Source organism: Apteryx mantelli, chromosome 5 (assembly GCF_036417845.1).
Source record: "Apteryx mantelli isolate bAptMan1 chromosome 5, bAptMan1.hap1, whole genome shotgun sequence".
In the NCBI taxonomy this organism is placed as follows: domain Eukaryota; kingdom Metazoa; phylum Chordata; class Aves; order Apterygiformes; family Apterygidae; genus Apteryx; species Apteryx mantelli.
In genome coordinates, this window is record NC_089982.1 from 6,686,719 (window position 1) to 6,706,032 (window position 19,314).

General features: G+C 38.6%; 1 protein-coding gene across 3 annotated transcripts in view; it reads left to right on the plus strand.

Moving 5' to 3' along the window:
* The window catches only part of WDFY3 (WD repeat and FYVE domain containing 3), a 197,966-nt gene that overhangs the window by 144,791 nt on the left and 33,861 nt on the right, over window positions 1-19,314 (plus strand). For all 3 annotated transcript variants that reach the window (XM_067297390.1, XM_067297391.1, XM_067297392.1), the window contains 11 exons: window positions 3,025-3,260; window positions 3,782-3,916; window positions 5,524-5,703; window positions 7,765-7,998; window positions 8,910-9,009; window positions 11,817-11,977; window positions 12,626-12,855; window positions 13,704-13,813; window positions 14,694-14,876; window positions 16,947-17,104; window positions 18,519-18,596. In XM_067297390.1, coding sequence (XP_067153491.1) covers window positions 3,025-3,260; window positions 3,782-3,916; window positions 5,524-5,703; window positions 7,765-7,998; window positions 8,910-9,009; window positions 11,817-11,977; window positions 12,626-12,855; window positions 13,704-13,813; window positions 14,694-14,876; window positions 16,947-17,104; window positions 18,519-18,596 — 1,805 coding nt within the window. The remainder of the gene's footprint in view (window positions 1-3,024; window positions 3,261-3,781; window positions 3,917-5,523; window positions 5,704-7,764; window positions 7,999-8,909; window positions 9,010-11,816; window positions 11,978-12,625; window positions 12,856-13,703; window positions 13,814-14,693; window positions 14,877-16,946; window positions 17,105-18,518; window positions 18,597-19,314) is intronic.

Sequence of the window (19,314 nt, forward strand, 5' to 3'; positions counted from 1 at the left end):
TGAAAAACAGACATGTTGTTAACAGCTTGCTGGTGTCTTCTGAAAGTGTGGATCTTCAGTGTTCTCCAAGGAGCCCTCAGGACAGAAAGATTGCCTTTTGCTGTTGGGGCTTCACACTCACAGGGGTCTCTTACAGCTCTGAGCAGGGCCACGTGTTTTATTCCTTCTAGGGGATGTCAGTGGCTTTGTTTCACTGTGGGTGTGCTGAAAGGTAAGTCAGGTGGCTCACTAAGCATGCACAGTCTTCCAGGTTATGAATGGTGTTTGCTGCTTTTGACCGAAGTAGCTAGAGGGGCCAGTAATTAGTTCTCTTTAGCAGCAAACACAGCCATTTGTGATGAAAGAAATACTGAGAAGAACAGTAATTTGGATTCAGTATCATTGATTATTCACGGATTCATCTTTCTCCTCAAATTGCGGGTGTTCTTCTTGTGCACTCTTCTGGTTTTGCTGCATCTTGGGTACTCTAACTGATGGAACTCTTGTCATTGTAGCCCAAGGAGAGCTTTTAGAAAGCTGTTGTAGAGATGATTTTAAAACAGTTGGGTTTTTTTAGCCTCTTTTTTCTTCATTTGAGGCAAACTATTTAAAAGGGAAAAATGCAGGTGTAGGACACCTCAGTATTTGCTGAAGGGCTTTTGTTATATTTACTGTCAAGTTTCACAATTTTATTAAAGAGATTCCAGTTTAAATCTCCAGAGGACACATGATTTGTTTGAAATGCCCGCTAGACACAGGAGTACAGAGGAGCTAAGAAAACAAGCACTTTGTTGTTGTTGTATTTAGGTATTCCCTTTCTTCTTCATTTGCTCTTTCAGCCTCTTAACTAGCTATGCATTCACTGTAAAGCTTCCCAGAACAAACAGGATATTAAGATTAGTTTTATTTGAGGTTGGCAAATCTTTAAGGACTTGTTAAACTAGTTAAAAAGAAGCAAAAACCTCTCCCGTCTCTTGTTACCACCATTACGTCAGCCCTCATCAGAAAGAAGGAATGTATTTACATTATGCATGTTCCTGAAGTTTTATACTTTATTTCCTCTTTTACATTAATTATATTCAAATATCTAATTTAGTAACCTGTTGAGGATATATTCTATTTTCTGTGGCTCTGTTTTTTTTCTGTCATCTGAAGATGGTGCTCTCCAGACTGTTTCCTGGTTAGAACCCAAGTCAGAGCCACTGGAGTTAAACTGGAGTCTTTCCACAAGCTCAAATAGAGTCAGGGCAGTAGTATTAATAGTACTTACAACTTTATTTATTTATTTATTTATTTATTTCAAAAATAACTGCACAAGTCATTTTTGCTGTGTCGCAGCAGTATATGATCTCTTTCTGACTAAAGACTTTTTCCAAACTGGTTGGAATTGTGAAGTTTTTTCTGAAGCAATCTTATTGTGGGAGGAGGGCTTTTGCTGGAATGTAAACATCTGTACGCTCTGGCAAAATATGAAACCCAGCTTTTTGTGTTTTCTCTCTCTGAACTCTCTCGGAACATCTTATGCTTTGTTGTTTTTCTTTGCATAAATAAAACTGCCTAGGAAGTCTATCTTCAGTTGTTTCCCATAATATATCCCTCGGGATATCAAGCTAGAAACATATGATAATTCTTTGAATTATTAATGAATTGTGAAAGTTATAGAAAACAATTTATCTGAAATCATATTGTGTGTGCAAACATTTAATTTTAACATTCATACTGTAGCATCTGTTGTTTGGGTTTTTCTGAATTATGTCTTGTATTCTATTTAAGAAATAATTCTATGACAGTTTGCATGCACATGTCTTAAAAATTTGAAAACCATTGATATTTTAGAGCATTAAGAGTTCTTTATTCAGTATTCAGTCTAAAAGTCCAGTAAATACAAATTTTCTTCAAGCACAAAATCTTTCTAGATTAGATTTTGATTTACAAGTATGTTTGGAGAGAATTTGGGGAGTTGTATTTTTTTTCATATTGTGGTATCACTTTAATTGATACCAAGTTAGATTGTGACCACAGAGATATTTTTAAAATCATCTTTCGTCAAATGATAATGACCTATCCAATTATCTTATCTAACTTTTAAATAAATTAAAAAACTGGCTCCAAGTTTCCTAGTGAAATGAGATAGGAGCCTCTTTTGTCCAAGGTTACTGGTGGGTTTCATGCAACTCTGTAACAAGGATTTCATTAGTCTGATTCCTGACAGATATTTGCTGTCTGAAGAGTCATTTTCTGGTGGAAATAATGTCTATATTTGAGCCTCAGAAAAACAGCATGACTGGCCTGACTTCTGGCAGTGTCAGAAAAATGGCTCACTATTTGCGTAGATAGAGAGATTGAACTATCTTTCTGCCGCTGTCCTCACTTGAAAATTAGACCTTCTGCAGTCACAGTGTATTTTTTTAATAGGAAAATGAAATAACTTGGTGGAATAGGGGTCATAAAAGGTGAATTTTGGCCTCTGGCAGCACTTAATTGAAAAACGTCTGCTTTTTCTTTCCATTCGAAATTAAGAAATAAAGATAAAGTAAGAGCATTTAATACTTCATACCAGCTTATTAATCAGTAACAGAACAGTTAAAACAAGATCCCTGTGAAAGATCTTTGAAACCCATTTAGCAGCCCATCAGCTTAAATGGGCAAATGGGTAATATAAATCAGCTACTTAAGGAAGTCTCACCTTAATCTCAGCTACTCTTGGTGCTGGGATGTTATTTTTCAGACGCTCGTCTTTGGGGCTTTAAAACTCTGATTTACTGGTCATTGTCAGAAGATAAGAGCAGAGTTTGTATGGAGCAGTGTCATCTTTGATGCTGGAAGGCGATCTTTACTTTTTTTTTTTTTCCAGTGACTTAAAAATTCAGGTGTCTGTAATGAATTGCATAATATGAGTGTGATAATCTGTATGTGCACATTTATTTTTTGCGATGCTAATTTCTGAGGAGGGCCCCTCTTCAGCTCAATATATGAGTAAGGAAGAGCTTTACACACGTTTCCCTATTAACACTTGTTGGCTTTTTGTATTTTCCTTTCTCGCAGGGTTCAATGTTGGCAGGAGTGCTGGTGGCAGATCAACGGTCAGGGAGATTAACCGGGATGCTTGCCATTTCCCCGGCTTCCCTGTTCTTCAGTCCCTTCTCCCTAAGCACACTAATGTACCTGCACTCTATTTCCTCCTCATGGCCCTTTTCCTGCAGCAGCCAGTCACTGAACTGCCCGAAAACCTGCAGGTCAGTGCACCTGTCATCAGCAGCCGATGTAATCAGGGTTGCCAGGTAGGGATTATCTAGTAAGATATAAATGTCATTCTGTCTGTCTTCAAAGAGCATAGTGGATTAACCACCCCCTCCCTCTTCCCTGCAGCTGACTCTCAAGTCAGGATGTCGTGTTTTGTGTTAAGTTCTGTAGGGGAGGGATAAGATGCGGTGGGAATGTGAGGAAGCCAGCCTGGTGGTGTCATGGGATAGCTGTAGCTGGTTTCTTGCTGGTCAGTTTTGGGGTTGAATGAAAAGTGTATCCCTGGTTCAAGCCAGCCTGGTAAGGGCTTTGAATTAATCTGGGCTTTTTGTGTGTGTGTTAAGAAGTGTTCATGGGGTTACAGACAAAACAAGGCAGTTTTTATTTCAGGAAGCCTTTTTGCTTATTTTAGGGCAGCATCTGAGATCTTGGTGGAAAAAGCTGATAATATTTATATACTATCAAATGAGTGTATCATGGGTATAATATAAAAAAATCAAATTGGACAGGAGAAAAGGTTTATTTTGTGTCTTTTTTTCTTCTCTCTCACCTCTAATAGTTTGATTTAGACTCTATTTGGACATTCATATTTGGAGTTCCTGCCTCCTGTGGCACTGTTACCTCTTCAATACACAATGTTTGCACAGAAGCTGCCTTCTTGTTATTGGGAATGCTGAGGAGCATGCTGAATTCTGTAAGTATAACGTTTTTCTGGTGTTTGAATATACAGAATTGCTTGAGTTTGCCCTGTTGTCAAAAGCCAAATTAGAAAAGCTGGGTTTTAGTGTGATATGACAAACCCAGCTGAGAGTTAGGCTCCTAATACTTATGTAATAACCATCATTGTCATTGATTTATTTTATTTTTCGTATGCGTAGAAATACTAGTGGCCACAAAGTTACCACTGCTTTTTCACAAAAAGGCTAAGCTTTGCATTTTGTTGCAATTAAAAGAAAACAAAAAAGCAGAATGATTAAGTACCCTTGGCAGAGATTACTGAATTTCTTTCCTGATTAACTTCATGGGGGAATGTTTTAGACTACATATCCCATCTGCTCAGAGCTGTGTGAGTTACAGATTTTGTACTTGAAAAACTTCCACATGCAGAGAAGTCCACTGACTATTAATAGCCTCATGCTGGAGGAAATCCACTGACTGCCAGAAAAATGTGTGTTCTTCTGTTCTTTGAATCTGAACTCATCAAGAGTAGGCGAACTTTGACTTTCATGGAGAGAATTCTGTATTTACTTGGAGGCAGAGTATTTATTTCCTGAAAATGATCTCTTGAAATGTTTGAAAGGCAGCATGCATTTGGCCATCGTGCGTTCGGTCATCACGCATTCAGTCGAGTGTCTCTCACGTGTTGGTGATGTGTTCGGACATGTCTTCCAGACACATGTACCGGTCACGTGTTTGTGCTGTGCTTGTGTACGTGTTCTGTCATCTTGTTCATCTGCATGTTCATGACATGCTTGGACATATGTGCTGTTTGTTGCCATGCCATCTTGTGGTATGCCATCGGATGTGTTCGGATTTGTTGTCATGTGTCAGGTCATGTTTACAGACCCATTTTGGGTCTTCATGTGTCGGGTCACATGTTTGCTTGGATGTCTGCTCAGGCACGTGTTATCTTGTTTTATGTTGTCACATGCTCCTGTTGTGTTATATTTGTCATATATTCAATCATGTTTGGTTACGTGTCTTATCACAGGTTTGCGACTTGTTCCAAGCCGTGTGCTGTCTTCATGTCCTGGTGTCACATTTTTCATGTTCAGTTACGTGTTTCCTGTGCATTTATGACAGGGACCTGTTGTCAAGTGTTCGGTTGCATGGTTTGGACATGTTTTAAGTGTTTGTCACAAGTTAGTGGTGTGTTTGGTCGTCACGTGTTCCAGAGGTGTTTGGCCATGTTTGGTCACGTTTGTCACATGACTGTTGCATGCTGGTGATGTGCTCAGGCATGTGTTCCTTCACATGTTCAGTCAGGCACGACATCATGTGTTTGGGCGTCACATGTTGTGTTAACGTTTGATGTGCTTGGACATGTGCTCAGATGTGTTGTCACATGTTCCAGACACTTTTTTTCCCCAAAATTTTGTCAGTGTTTGGTCACATGTTTGGGTATGTGTCACAATATGTTCAACAAGCCTGTTGACCACATGTTGTACCACGTTTGACAGTGTGTTTGATCACATTCAATCCTGCAGCTCCCCCTCCTGTGGCTGCTCCTTTCTGAAACGGGCGCTGTTCAGTTAGTGCCATCTGTATTAACGTCCTGTTTGTAACTGTTTTTCAACCCAGCCTTGGCAGTCTGAGGAAGAAGGCTCTTGGCTTCGCGAATACCCAGTCACCTTGATGCAGTTCTTCCGGTATTTGTATCACAACGTGCCGGACCTCGTTTCCTTGTGGATGAGCCCAGAGTTCCTGTGTGCACTGGCAGCAACTGTGTTTCCTTTCAACATACGACCTTACTCTGAGATGGTAGGCAATTCAAAAAGCTCGATTTTGGGGTTTCCTTTGAATGCTATTTTTTGAGGGTGTGTTAATTGGCAGTCATACCAAAATAAAGCCTGACTTACCCTGCAGAAATAGATGGTTGTGAAGGCTGGGCTGGAGTTTTGGGTGCTGAAACTGAAAGAGGAACGCATGTTCAGCTGAAGGCCAGTTGCTGTACAATGACATTTGAAACTTCATTTTAGGGGGGAATGTAGACATGGTATTTGTTCTCTTTTGAGCCAGTTCTTTCACTCAAAAGAACAACGCTAGCCCAGATTTACAGAGGGAAAGCAATTGAATCAGCCTGTGCTTTTTGCCGACTATTCTGAAGGATGTGATAAAACCTAAAACTACTTTCCTCTCCCACTTCCCGTTTGCTCTTCTGTGACTTAACCACAAAACTGTTGTCTTGTCCCAGCCAGAACAGCTGATTTTAAGCTAGGAGGGAGGGTGTGGATTCAGCTTTGCTTGTATTGCTGCCTTAACCAGACTTATTGCGGGATATTAGTTCCTTGCCTATTCTTTGACTAAGTGTCATTTACAGATCACATTATTTCTAGAGCATGAAAGGAAGGGAAGCAAACAGTTGCTGTTGACTGATATCTAAAAGTAATTTTATTAAGAGGATGGAAGCATGGTTAGGCTGTGGGTTAGCAAGTGCTAGAACTAGGGAGGATATGATAAAATACTTGAGAAAATACTTCTCACTGATGCGATGTCTTTTTGCCATGAGTAGAAACGGAAGATGAAATTTTAAAAGTATGTGCTGATGAGTCTTTAATAAAGATTTTTTTTTTGACTTCTACATTTAACTTGCTCTTGAAGTAGATGCAAATGAGCTCTCTGGAAAGAACCGTGCTGCTTGTAAACTGCTAACACTGATATGGTATTTACCTATACAGACTTTAGAGGAGCCTTGGTTCTCTGAGCAGCTTTCAGCTTTATGTAGTAAATACCTTGAAACCTTGTGTAGCTGCCTGACAACTTGAGCTCTTCACTATCTGAGAGGTCTCTTGACTCCATATCTGTTTGTTCCATATCTGTCTGTTCCTCCAGCCTTTCCATCTGCCTAAATGTTTTCCTCTAATCAATCCCATTTGAAAGAGATGAATAACAGCCGTATTGTTCTTGCAACAAAACATTATAGTCCAAATTCAGCCTTGAGAGAAAATTCTTCACTGAGTTTTTAACCCATCTGAGATTGCCATTAGAAGCAGAAGGCCTACGCGTTCCTGCTGCTTTTCATTTCTTGGAAATACTCTCCTACTGGCAGAGATCAAATGTTCAAAACCCTTGGTTACTTCGTTTGTAAGTTAACGAGATGATAAACCTGTTCAGAGAAGTGATATTGTCTTGTCTTGCGGTCGGAGGAGATTATATAAGAACACTTGGTTTATTTATTTTTGTTTTGACTGCTTTCATTGCTGTTTGCAGTTTTCTTATAGGCCTTGGGAGCTACCCGCTCAAAGGCTCTTATTCTCCAGAAATAAGAACACTGTAAAGATAGTATTTTCAGAGAATTTGGAAAACTAACTTACCCATAGCTGTTCTACTGTTCGCCTGTGAGCCTCTATATTTCAAAAAAAACAATGGAAGTATTTTGTGTTCAGTTGCACAGGTTTGATAGCCTTTTTTAATTGGCCTTTATCTTGATTTTTTTTTTTTTGAACTGCTTTAGTTAATGGTTCTTCAAAATTTTTTTCTCTTTTTGCAATGAAAGTACTTATTCTTGCAAAGTATCTAGAAATTGCCTAAGATGTTCTTGTTGGTAAGTGGCTTCCATATGAAATGTGGAATTAACTCAAGTAACTCATGTCAAATTTACTGATGGCTTTTTTCCTTGGAAAACAGAAACCAGAAATTGGGTGTTTCTCCTGTTTTGTGTTAGGGAACTGAAGCCTGACCATAATAATCTTGCAGAAAGACTTTTTGGGACACAAAATATTGAGTGAATAGCCTTAGAAAGAATGAAATTAAAGAACAGAGTAGTGAAAGATTTTCGTTAATTTGCTGATCTCTAGAATTTTAACATACCGATTTTCGCAGGTCACTGATCTTGATGATGAAGTTGGGTCCCCAGCTGAAGAGTTCAAAGCCTTTGCAGCTGACTCTGGCATGAACAGGAGCCAGTCAGAATACTGCAATGTGGGCACCAAGACATACCTAACCAACCATCCTGCCAAGAAGTTTGTGTTCGACTTCATGCGTGTGCTGATAATTGATAACTTATGTCTGACGCCAGCGAGCAAGCAGACTCCACTAGTAGATCTTCTGCTAGAGGTAGAGTTTACTTTTTTTAATTTAAACTTAATGTGACACCTTTTTTTTCTTAAATGTTTTTCTCCAGTTACTTCTTGAATTTTGAGGATTGATTGCCTGCAATCCAGTGGAATCTTTGACATTGTCATTAAGTATGAGATCAAAAATGAATACCAACATCTCGTAACTAATTTTTTGCACACCGTTGTTTAAAACCTAGGAAAGCAAACAAAGGGAGAGGACTTAGCTATTCCTTCCTTTCAGAATACTTTCAGGTTGTTTTTTGGGGGGCGTTGTTTGTTTGTTTTAGCCTGAGCTAATAATCTACATGCTGGTCACCTTTTTTCTTCTTCTTCTTTTTTTTTTCTGCTGTGCTATGTTCTCCCCTTCACACCACAGTTCTACTATTGCTTTTGTTTGTGGGTTCTTTGACTGTCTTTTAGCCAGTCAAGTTGCTCTGTTAGTTGCTAATCATGCACTGTAGTACACTCTGTCAATGTTTTATTTCTGTTTTGTGCTCACTTTTTGGAGCAGTCATAGTCTTGTTCTTGGCATCTTAGTCAATAGCTCCTTTCATCTGGAAGTTAGGTAGTGAGTTGCAACAGTAGGTGTTCAACAGTGCAGTATAAAAAGTTGTAGGGTTTTTTTCCAGTTCCTATTATGAAGGAAATACATTGGCAGGAGATAAATTTGCTTGATTTAAATTGGAGTAACACCCACCCTGTAAGGCAGTATACAAGGCAATGCATATTCAAAGTGCATTCTTAAGTTTATACATAAAGCAAAGACTGTTTGCTTAAAACAACTTACTAAGGAAAAAATTTCAGGAGACTCGACAGAAGGAGGAGGGACTAAGTGAGCTTCTCTTCTTACTTATTCAGCGTACTCATTATGTCTTCCTTGTGTTTTTTTTTTTTTTTTTTTTTAATCAGGCTTCCCCTGAAAGATCAACACGAACACAGCAGAAGGAGTTTCAAACATATGTTTTGGATAGCGTGATGGACCACTTACTTGCAGCTGATGTTTTATTGGGTAATATAGCAATGTTTCATTATCAACCTGTCTGATTTGAGGGAAAGATTTTGATATTTTTTTTTCTTTTTTGGTACTGTAATTTTCTTTTTCAGTGTTTTCATTTAGTGTCTACATCATGATTGTCTTTTTGTTCTACCCTTTTCTTTCCTTTTGATGTATAAATGGTATTGCTGTGCTTGCACGTTTCCTTGCTACCTTCCTTGTGCCAAAGCTGTGAAGTAAAAGTCCTCAAAAAGACTATATGAGAGGAAACTATCATATATAAGCCAGACAAATTGGAGCAAATAGGAGCAAAAAGAAAAGAAACTGGATGATTGCTCCAGCAGAGGATCTGTAACTTTTGTCAATTTTTCATGGGTGGGACTTTGGTTCACAAAAATTGTCATTGTTTCCTTTTCCTCCTGTTACAGTTTTATTATGAATGCAGCACCCCAGAGAAAGCCTTTGGGATTAGCGTTCCATTGTACCAGTTCCTAAACAAACGCACAGGAGGACACCGAAAAGCTTGTAATCTGGATGTCAGTAAGATGTGCTGACACGGGTATATACCCCATCACAGCATGGGTATAGATAATCATGAGGTGACTGGCGGGAATATCATGCTCGGGTGCCCAGTTTGATTTCACAAGGACTTGCTGGACTTTGCAGGAGTTCTCCGTCTGCTCTATATCAAACCTCTCTCCCTAGCCAGAATGGACCCTCTGGGACCACCAAGGATCTTTCCCCTAACTAGCTAACCCTTGGAGGAGGATTGTACTTTTCTTGGTCCAGTGTTAGTCTGAACACTAAAGAGAAATTGTCGATCAGCATTTACTGCTCATTAGTTAAATTTAATGAGACAGCATGCATGTCTGATTAACTGTACTTGTAAGGTTCCCCTGTTCTTGCCACAGCAAAGATTTTTTCCTTCTCTGGGTGCAATGCATTAATAAAATAATTCTAGGCTCATATGCCATGAAGCTTTGAGTCAGGTTTTCTCCTAAGAGTTGCCTGCCCTTATAACTACTTTAGTGTAGCTGATGGGCAGAACTTGGCTTTTCCTGCAGATTCCTTCTTCAAGATTATCCCAGCTTGCTCCATGTGTGATGTTATCATTTGCTTTACGTGCAGATGGGGCATTAAGTGTGTAAATGCAGGTGAACTTCCAGCAAAATGAGTACCCACTAATGATTTTGTTTATAGAAACATTGGCAATTTTCAGGCTTCTCATAGTACAAATGGACAGACAGATGTGTACATACAGACACATGCAGCTGGCTTAAAATTTCCATTGACTCAGTTTTACTGAGTGAAGCACAGTGAGGGAGAAGTGGAAAGATGCCAGCTGATATCACTTGTCACCTGGAGCTGTTAAAATTCTTTGCTTTTTGAAAAAGCAAATGCAGAATTTTAAAGAAGTATAGGTGGTTCTGCACACATGCAGCCCAAGTAAAAGGGAGGACCATGCGAAAACATGAAGTCTCAGGAGCACCATTTCTTCTGGACTCTTGGCTGCTTTTAGAGGGAAGTAATTTACTGCATCTGTTTGAAGCATAAAACTGCTGCTTCCTTCCCTGTCTGCTGTTTAGCTCTGGTGTCAGCCACCTCAGGTCAGGTTTCAGAGCAATGGCTCTAAATTCTCTTTCCAAATCCTCTTGGAGGAACACAGTGCCCTGACTGGAGCCTTTGTCCCTCCTACACCGCTGCTTGGCTGCACAGTTGGTCCAAAGGAATTAGGAATACAGTCTTGTCGTAAGCACTGTTATTTATGTTGGTACATAGGCAGAAGCTGTAATCAACGGAAGTTATAAACAACTTTTAAGTGCATGTGACACAAGGATTTGGGGCATTTATTTAGACTTAGACCTGTTTATATGTCAGAATGTGGTTTTGTTTAACTTTTAAAGAGGATCTTATCTTTTAAACATGATCTATATTTTACAGAGCTGTTTCTAGTGAGTAGCATATTCCTGCCAAAAATCTCCCGCCTCTTGGATGTATTTATAATTTGTCTCTGAGTTACGTTCCTGGTCAGAAACTGTGTCAGCAGATTGTGGATATATGTCTTGCTGAGATCATTAATTCACCTTAGACTGTTGGTGGTAGCAAGCTCTGACAAAGAATTTCTATTCCTGTCCCGGAAAAGAAACCTACATAAGCATTTATTTTTGACATTTGGACACACTGAAAGTTCTTTAAGGGCAGTAGTCTTGATGTAAAAGGAGCTTGGCAGCAGAATTCACATCCCATTATTCAATCAGTTGCAGATTAAGCTCTGCCTTTTTGTTACAAAGCGGTATTTGAGATTAGTTTACTGAAATACAGCAAGAAGCTCGGGGTCCATTGGATCATTTACTCTGTGAGAAAAATTTTGGGATACACTGGTGTGGAGTCTGTTCCCAAAGGTAGGCAATGGCCACTAACAATATCCATGCTGATTTTCATATTTCAGCCTGACTTTTCACATGACATCGTTAGTTCCAGTAAGCATGTCAGGCTGTAATTCTGTGGCAGTTTCCTTTTAAATAGTTGCAGAAGTATGAGAAAAGTGTGTTAAGCCACTCAAAATATTTTCCAGTGGTGCTGTGGGTATTTAGTTCTTTTTCTGGTGTTGAGCTTTTGACTGTCCATTTCAGATATCATTTACCATCAAAGTTCAGTGTAGGTAAGCCACAAAGTTTTAGCTTTTTGTTTGACTGTATTTCATTTAGATGAGTCTTTGCTTCTCTTTAAGAGAAGTCTAGAAAGCATAGATTAATGTGTATGCACTTATGTGTATGTGATTTTTCGATAAATGAAGAAAAACTCGTTTTACTGTCTTCTAGGTGAAGATGCATCTCTGCCTATAACAAGTGGAGGAAGCTATCAAGTGCTGGTGAACAATGTGTTTTATTTTACACAGCGTGTGGTAGATAAGCTTTGGCAGGGCATGTTCAACAAAGAATCCAAACTTCTTGTGGAGTTCATAATCCAGCTCATAGCACAGGTAACAACATTCTCCTATTAACCTGATGGCAAAAACGTTGTCACGGGCTACGTTAAAACCCACTGGGTAATGTCACTAAAGAAGCTGTGTAATATTTGGGTGAGGCATTGCAGTTCCCTTTTGCATGGTAGTTGTACACAGTGGGGGTCAGTTAAATACTGTAACTTTTAAAATGCTAGGGGGCCCGTCTTAGGTCAGCATAGAAGTACACTGTTCCTCCCCAGGCTTTTCCTCTTGCTTTTTTACTGAGCTTCCCTAGCATGGTGGATCTATGCTTTAATATGGGACAGATGAGTTAAAACTGCTTTCAGATTAAATTATTTCTGGGGTTTTCTAAAAAATAAACAACCAAATTTGCCTCAAATGACTTTTGGGATGCTTCCTTATACTCTTTTGTTGGAGATGATTGAAGACTTTTGCTGTTAGAAATAAAGAAAATGTTAATAGACTGACCTTTATAGAAGTGACAATTCTAAGTGTATCATATCACATATTAATGTCATTTCTGCCCTCAAAATTGGTAGAATTTATGCAATTTTGGTAAAATAAGGATTTTGAAAAATCAGCATGGGACAGTTCATGGTGCGATTACCTGCCATTAAAATGATTTCCTGCTTTTATCTGACCATGTTTTGTACTTTCCATCAGTCAAAAAGAAGATCTCAGGGATTATCGCTGGATGCCATTTATCACTGCCTGAATAGGACCATCTTGTATCAGTTCTCAAGGGCGCATAAAACTGTTCCTCAGCAAGTTGCTCTCCTTGATTCCCTAAGGGTCCTTACTGTGAACAGAAACTTAATTTTGGGGCCTGGGAATCATGATCAAGAGTTCATCAGCTGCCTAGCTCACTGCTTGATTAATCTGCACATGGGAAGGTAAATATCTCAGAAGTTCATTCCAGAAACAGTGCTGTAAATTATTAAAATCACCTGTTCCCTCTCAGCTCTAACTTGCACCTTGCAAATCAGTCAGCAAATTCTGGATAGCTGTGTATAACTTTCAAGCCGCTGAAGTGCAAGCAAGCTGAAGTGGTTCATTTTGAAACAAAAATAGGTTTGAAAAGTGTGGGCTTAGAGAACATAGTCTTGTTTCCTTTTATAGAGGTATTAAAATACTGGCATATGAGTGCTTATTTATCAGTTCTGTTATTAAGCTTTAATAGTGTAAAACATTCTCAAAGTAGAAAGCAACATCAGTGCTAAGTAATTAATAATCAATCCCTTGTCTGTTACAAGGGAAAAAGATTAGATTTGCTGTCTATTGAATCATTTATTATATATTTGCAATATTAGGATTTGGATGTATAAAACTGAATTAGTACAATTCGCCATTAAATCAGATGCCAATGGCAAATGCTGTCAACATCCACTTCTCTGCAGTGCTACAAATGCCTGCCTGGCACTTTCATTTTTCTTTCAAAAAAGATGTACCTCTTGGGTTTTATCCAAAGACACTTGAGTAGCATCATCAGCAGAAATCCTAAGGTTCTCCATTTATGGCCTCAACCATTTTGTATTTCTTCAAATATTACTGTCTTCCTCCAGCAACACCAGTGTCCACAGCACATCCTTTTTCCTACACCTTCAGTTCAGTTTGTGACTGTAGATCATCAGAACCCTGATCATGTGGCAGCATGCATTAATCTCATGACACTGTCACAGAGAATGAAATGATTTAGTTTATATTTGTTTCTGGTTGTTGTTAAAGCATTGTGTGTTTGTAGCAACGTAGATGGGTTTGGATTGGAAGCAGAAGCCAGGATGACAACATGGCATATAATGATCCCCTCTGATATAGAACCAGATGGAGTTTACAATCAAGACGTCAGTGAAGGTAATGTAATCTAAGAGTGGCAAAGCCACAGATGTCTGCTAATGCCACTTTTTTATTATCACCACTGCTCTTTTACCCCAGTTATTCTTCGGACTGGGGTAGGGCAGTATGAAAGAAAAGCGGCTATGTGTGTGTTTATATATGTATATAAAAACAAAAAAAAACACTTCTTAGAAATACCAAAACAGATATATCCAGGGTGAATTATTATACTGTCAAAATAGCAAGAACTCTTCATTCTTTTCTGGACACATACCAGAATTAGAAATGTTAATTTATATGAACAGAGTTGAATGCAATAGATATGGATCATTTTAAGTGTGCACCATGCTTCTGTATCAGCTGGATCTTGCATGAGCATAGGTAATAATTTTACAGCTTATACCAATTATCTTTTATTAAGTGAAAATGTCAGGATCTTTCACTCTCAGGAAAATTTATCAGTCTGACTGTGGAATAAACTTATTTTTTACCTCTTTATGTATATATTTAATATTTATGCATGTATGTGTTTATACACACATATATAAAATATGCATGTGTAATTTATGTAAAGAATGGTATGTGTGAATATAGACATTTACATCTATAAGATTTTTTTTAGATTTTCACTTTGTTTATATATACATGAACGTGGAAGAAAAATAACTAATCAGAGCTGGTGCTTCAGATTTATAGAGAGAATTGGCCAAAATTAACTGCTAGATGCTTTCTAATAGTACATAAATAGCAAAAAGGGCACACAAAGGCGTTTCAGAAGTCACGCAAGGGGAAGTGTGGAGAATGTAACTGTGTAAATCATACAGTTTGCTACTGTAAAAATACAAATTCTATAACCACCTTAGAGAACTTGCTGTTTGTGATCTTGTTACTTAATCAGGTCGCCAGCTTCTTTTAAAAGCCATAAACAGAGTGTGGACAGAGCTGATTCATAGTAAAAAACAGGTTTTAGAAGAGGTTTTCAAAGTGACGCTACCTGTCAATGATCGTGGCCAAGTGGATATAACTGTCGCAAGACCTTTTATTGAAGAAGCAAGTTTAAAGTGTTGGCAAAATCATTTGGGTAAGTATAACTGAGGATTTATCTACCCCAAATGGTAGGTTTCCCTGAATTGAACCCCATGCATTGGATGTTTTAATATGAGCTTAGCTTTTGTGTTGTTCCTGCTGTATTTATAAATACTTTAAACTGTTACTGCACATCTCCTCTGATTCAAAAACTGTTCCATGTATCGGATATAATTGCACTCTGTTACACAGAGGGGCTTTATTCAACACTTTCACTGGTCTCAGTTTCCTGTGTGTGCGTGAATGTGTGTGAGCATGCACCAAATAGCGTGCTGTGGATGACAGCGATGGAGGACCAGTTCATTTAGCATCTTTCCATCAACAGTTGGGTTGGGGTGACCTATGTTACCTTTCTCAGGACTGAATTTACCAGGGAGAGGTGGGAACCCCTCATGAGCCTCTCCAAGTACAGCCTACAAACACTGGGTGGGGTGACACAACTGGAAATGCGTGACTGTGCAGCCCTTTTTTAGCAGCAGTGATATTGTGGCTTCTCCTTGGCTGGAAAATCTATTCAATGTAAGAAGCAGCTTTGCAGAAAAGGTCCTGATGGACAATAACTTGCGCAAGAATCGCAGGGTGCTCTTACGACAGAGGCCACCAACTGCTGTTGGACTGAGTTAAAAAAAGGTTTAGACAGCAGGTCCTAAAAATTCATCTAAGAAGCCATGGCCACGACTCCTTAGACAGGAGAAAGGGTCTGAAGTAGTTGAGGTTAATCTGGATGTATAGAAAACATTTCTGGAAACTTGACGTCCTTTTTTTGTGGTCTTTGTATTTCTAGATTTGATTTGTTCCTGGCTGATTTTTTTCTCAGGTTTCTAGTAACTTGCTGCTAGTTGGTATCTTTGACAAAATGTGTTCAGTAGAGTGAAGGCTCTTTGGAGAATTTATTGCGATAAGAAGTAGTGATTTTAAAAGAAGGAAAAAGAAAGCTCAGAGAAGGAGCGAATTAGAAAACTGGTGAGGAATGTGAGCAGGGTGGACTAGTTAGTAGGGCAGAGATTTGAGAAGAAGGAAGGATATGGAGGGCACATATAGTAGAATAAAATATCAGCTTCCTCAAGCCAAGTGTTAGGCAAGCAGAGGCCAAGATGGCTTGTAAGGAAGCATTACATCTCTGTGTATTTAAGGATAGAAACTGAGTCTAAAATGATCACAGCTGTGCAGCTTTCTGCAAAGTCATGGAAGTCGAACTGAACGTTAAGAAGTCCTGCTGTGCACATTTGTAACACATAGGCATAACAGCCCTACAAAAAGACTCCAGCTACTGAAGGCAGGTGATTGCTTTAGTTGCTAAGCTTGCCATTAAAGTTGAAAAAGCCACATAATTTTTTATAAATCAAATTTAACTGATATACAGTATGATCCATGGATTAGTATGATCCATAGAGAGAACCTTAAACTGTTAAGAGATTTGAGCTATTTTTTACTTCAGTTTTTAAGTAAGCACACCAGTCTTGTGGACTTGACTATCAATTTGGACGAATGTACATACCCAAGAAGGTGCAGTGGGCCCACCCAACTTCTCTACTCGGAATACTGTACTTTTACTGCCAGAGTGGGTAGTGGAGTCCTGTTGCAACTCTGTCTTTTGGGGAGGAGAGGGGGAGAGTTGGCTGAATTTCTTTTTGCTAGTACGCATCGTTTATAATGGAAATGAGATAAGTTCTGTTATCTCTCTTCTGAGGAAAAAAGCTATTTTTTTCAGACACTGTCTCCCTTCTTTGAAATACTTACTTTTTCTTTAAGAGATAGGAACCAGCAAAATTAAACATTGTTATACTTCCAGCATATCTTTCCTCATCTGAACAGATGATAAACAGAATTCACAGTTCATGGATCCTGTTTTTGATAGCAAATCTGTTTCTCATGCTTAATTTCAAAATGCGTGAAATTCCCAGATTTCATCTGTGAATCCTTCCTCACACAAGAGAGGCATGAATGTTGACATGAATGTGAATGCAGTTGGGTGCTCTTAAAAATGTTAGAGACATGGAGAAGATTTTTTAAAAAATGATAACAACGATGACAAATCTCACAACATTTACTCTTTGTTTTTCAGCCCATGAGAAGAAATGCATCAGTAGAGGAGAGGCTTTGGTTCCAACCACACAGTCCAAACTTTCACGAGTTAGCAGTGGGTTTGGCCTCTCTAAACTAACTGGTTCCAGGAGAAACCGAAAGGAGAGTGGGCTCAACAAACACAATCTATCTACGCAGGTAATTTCTATCAATTAATAAAACACAATCTAAACTTCAACAATGTATGTTCAGAGTTTATAGTAAATGTCCCAGTGTAAAGAATTCTTCAGAATATGACAATATGGTATCTTTTGTTTGTTTTTTTCCCCCCCTTTTCTAACACCTGGATTTGGGTACTCTTGCTTCTGTGCATCCTAATCCAGAAGGCACTTACCCACATCTGTAACGTTAAGTCAAGAGTTAAGCTGTTTATGGTTGGTGAGACTGCTCAGCTGCTTTTTGTTTTGTATATGCTTTGTTGCTTTGCTAGACTAGGTCTTAAAATGCATTTGCGCCACTCTAAAATGGGACCTGCGAGACAGGTGCTTGTACCTTTTCCCCTCCTGCCACCAAGATTACATGGTTTAGGAAAGCTGTGAAACTTCCCTATAGGAACATTGCACGTATACTGACAAAACCCATGCTGCTTTGCACAATTTTCTTGTACTAAAGAGTAGAGCTCAGCAAAAGATTATGTATGTCATAGTAGAACTGGACAAAGAAAAGAAAAGATGAGACGTTAAACCAGGGCAGCACAGCAGTGGGAGAGCTGTGTGCTCTCACTGGAACAGTACCTGGCGAGGCATCACAAGGAGCATAAAATATTTGGGATATTGAAAACAAAGGAAAAAGGAGAGATCCGAAAGTTTTGGAGGGGTGAGTTCTTCTAATAGTTAGCACTTGTAATGGTTAGGAGTCTTCGGGTAGCAGGGAGCAGGCTGTATTCCTGCCACCATGAAACGTCTAACTTCTGTTGGCTTAATTGGGAGTTATGTGTGTCCTGCGTAAGCAGAAAAATGAGTTGTCAGTTCACTTAGTAATGTGAAAATTATTCAGTGGCTTTTGTGAAATAATGAATTAGTGATCTCAGTCCTTTTCGTGGTGAACAGTTGTACACATTAAAAAGAAAACAAAGAAACCCACAAACTGAGTTCGCAGGAACCTTTGCTGAGTATACCAGTAGGGGGGACAAGAGTGAAAAGACACAGAATACAATACAGAATGAGGAGTTCTGTGTGTCTTGGGCATTTTCATCAAATTAGGCAGCATCCGCAAACTATTATTTAAAAGGAAACAGGGAAAAGTAGTAATATTTGCTGTTTGGTACCAATCTGTTTGGGATGTTCAGAACTATTAGTAGTATACTTGGAATATTTTCCAAGTATTTGATGGTCTCTCTTAAAGCATATCCCTATACATGGATTTACTGCAATTTTTTTTTTTAATCTTAAAATAATACTATTGCATGGAATAGTTTGAAATATATATATATTTTTTAAGAAACTATTCTGTGTAAGCAAGTTAGCAAGATGATTTCTTTGTAGGTTTTTCATTCAAACAAACTGTGCAGTTATAAAGTGGCATTCTGTTTGTCCTCTTATCTTTGTATTAGGAAATTTCCCAGTGGATGTTTACTCACATTGCAGTGGTTCGGGACCTCGTAGATATGCAGTATAAGGAATATCAGGAGGTATGCGTCAGAGAATTACCTGAAACTAATATTTTGAAACTGATATTTTCACCTGTTAGGTTGCATGTCTCCTTTTTTATCAGTCTGTAAAATACTAGGAAGTGACTGATGAAATGCTTATATGTTTAGATACACTTGTTATTTTTAAGGGTTTCTTAATGCAGTCAAACAAATGAGAAAAACTAATTTTGACTTGGTTGCAGATGAAAGCCCTTGTAGCAGTTTTATGTAAGTTGAACTTTTTTTTTTCCCCCCCAAGAAGCTTAAGTAGCCCTTAGATTTAAAAAAAAGGTAGGGGGGAGGGGGATGAGCTGGAATATACTGTCTGTCTAAAACGTTGCACAAAAACATAAAAGAATGCTAGGAGAAGCATTGTGTGCAAACACTACTTTTATAATAACACAAACCAAACTTTATGGTACCTTTCTTTAATCATGTAGTGATAGAAAGTAGTTGCTATGTGCCATTGAGAAAGAAATCATTGCACCTTGCATTTTCTTCCAAGCATCCAAGAAGTCTTTTGGTTCAAATTGGTTGCTGAGCTGTATACTATAAATCTGAGAAATCAGCTGCCCAGAGGAACGAGTGTTTGAAAGCAACCAGCAAAACAAAAACAAAAAAACCCACTTTGCTTCATTTAATGTCTCTCTTCTGTCCAAATACAGGCAGGGAAAGCATACAAAAATAATTGCAATTTTTACATTCATAAAACCATTTT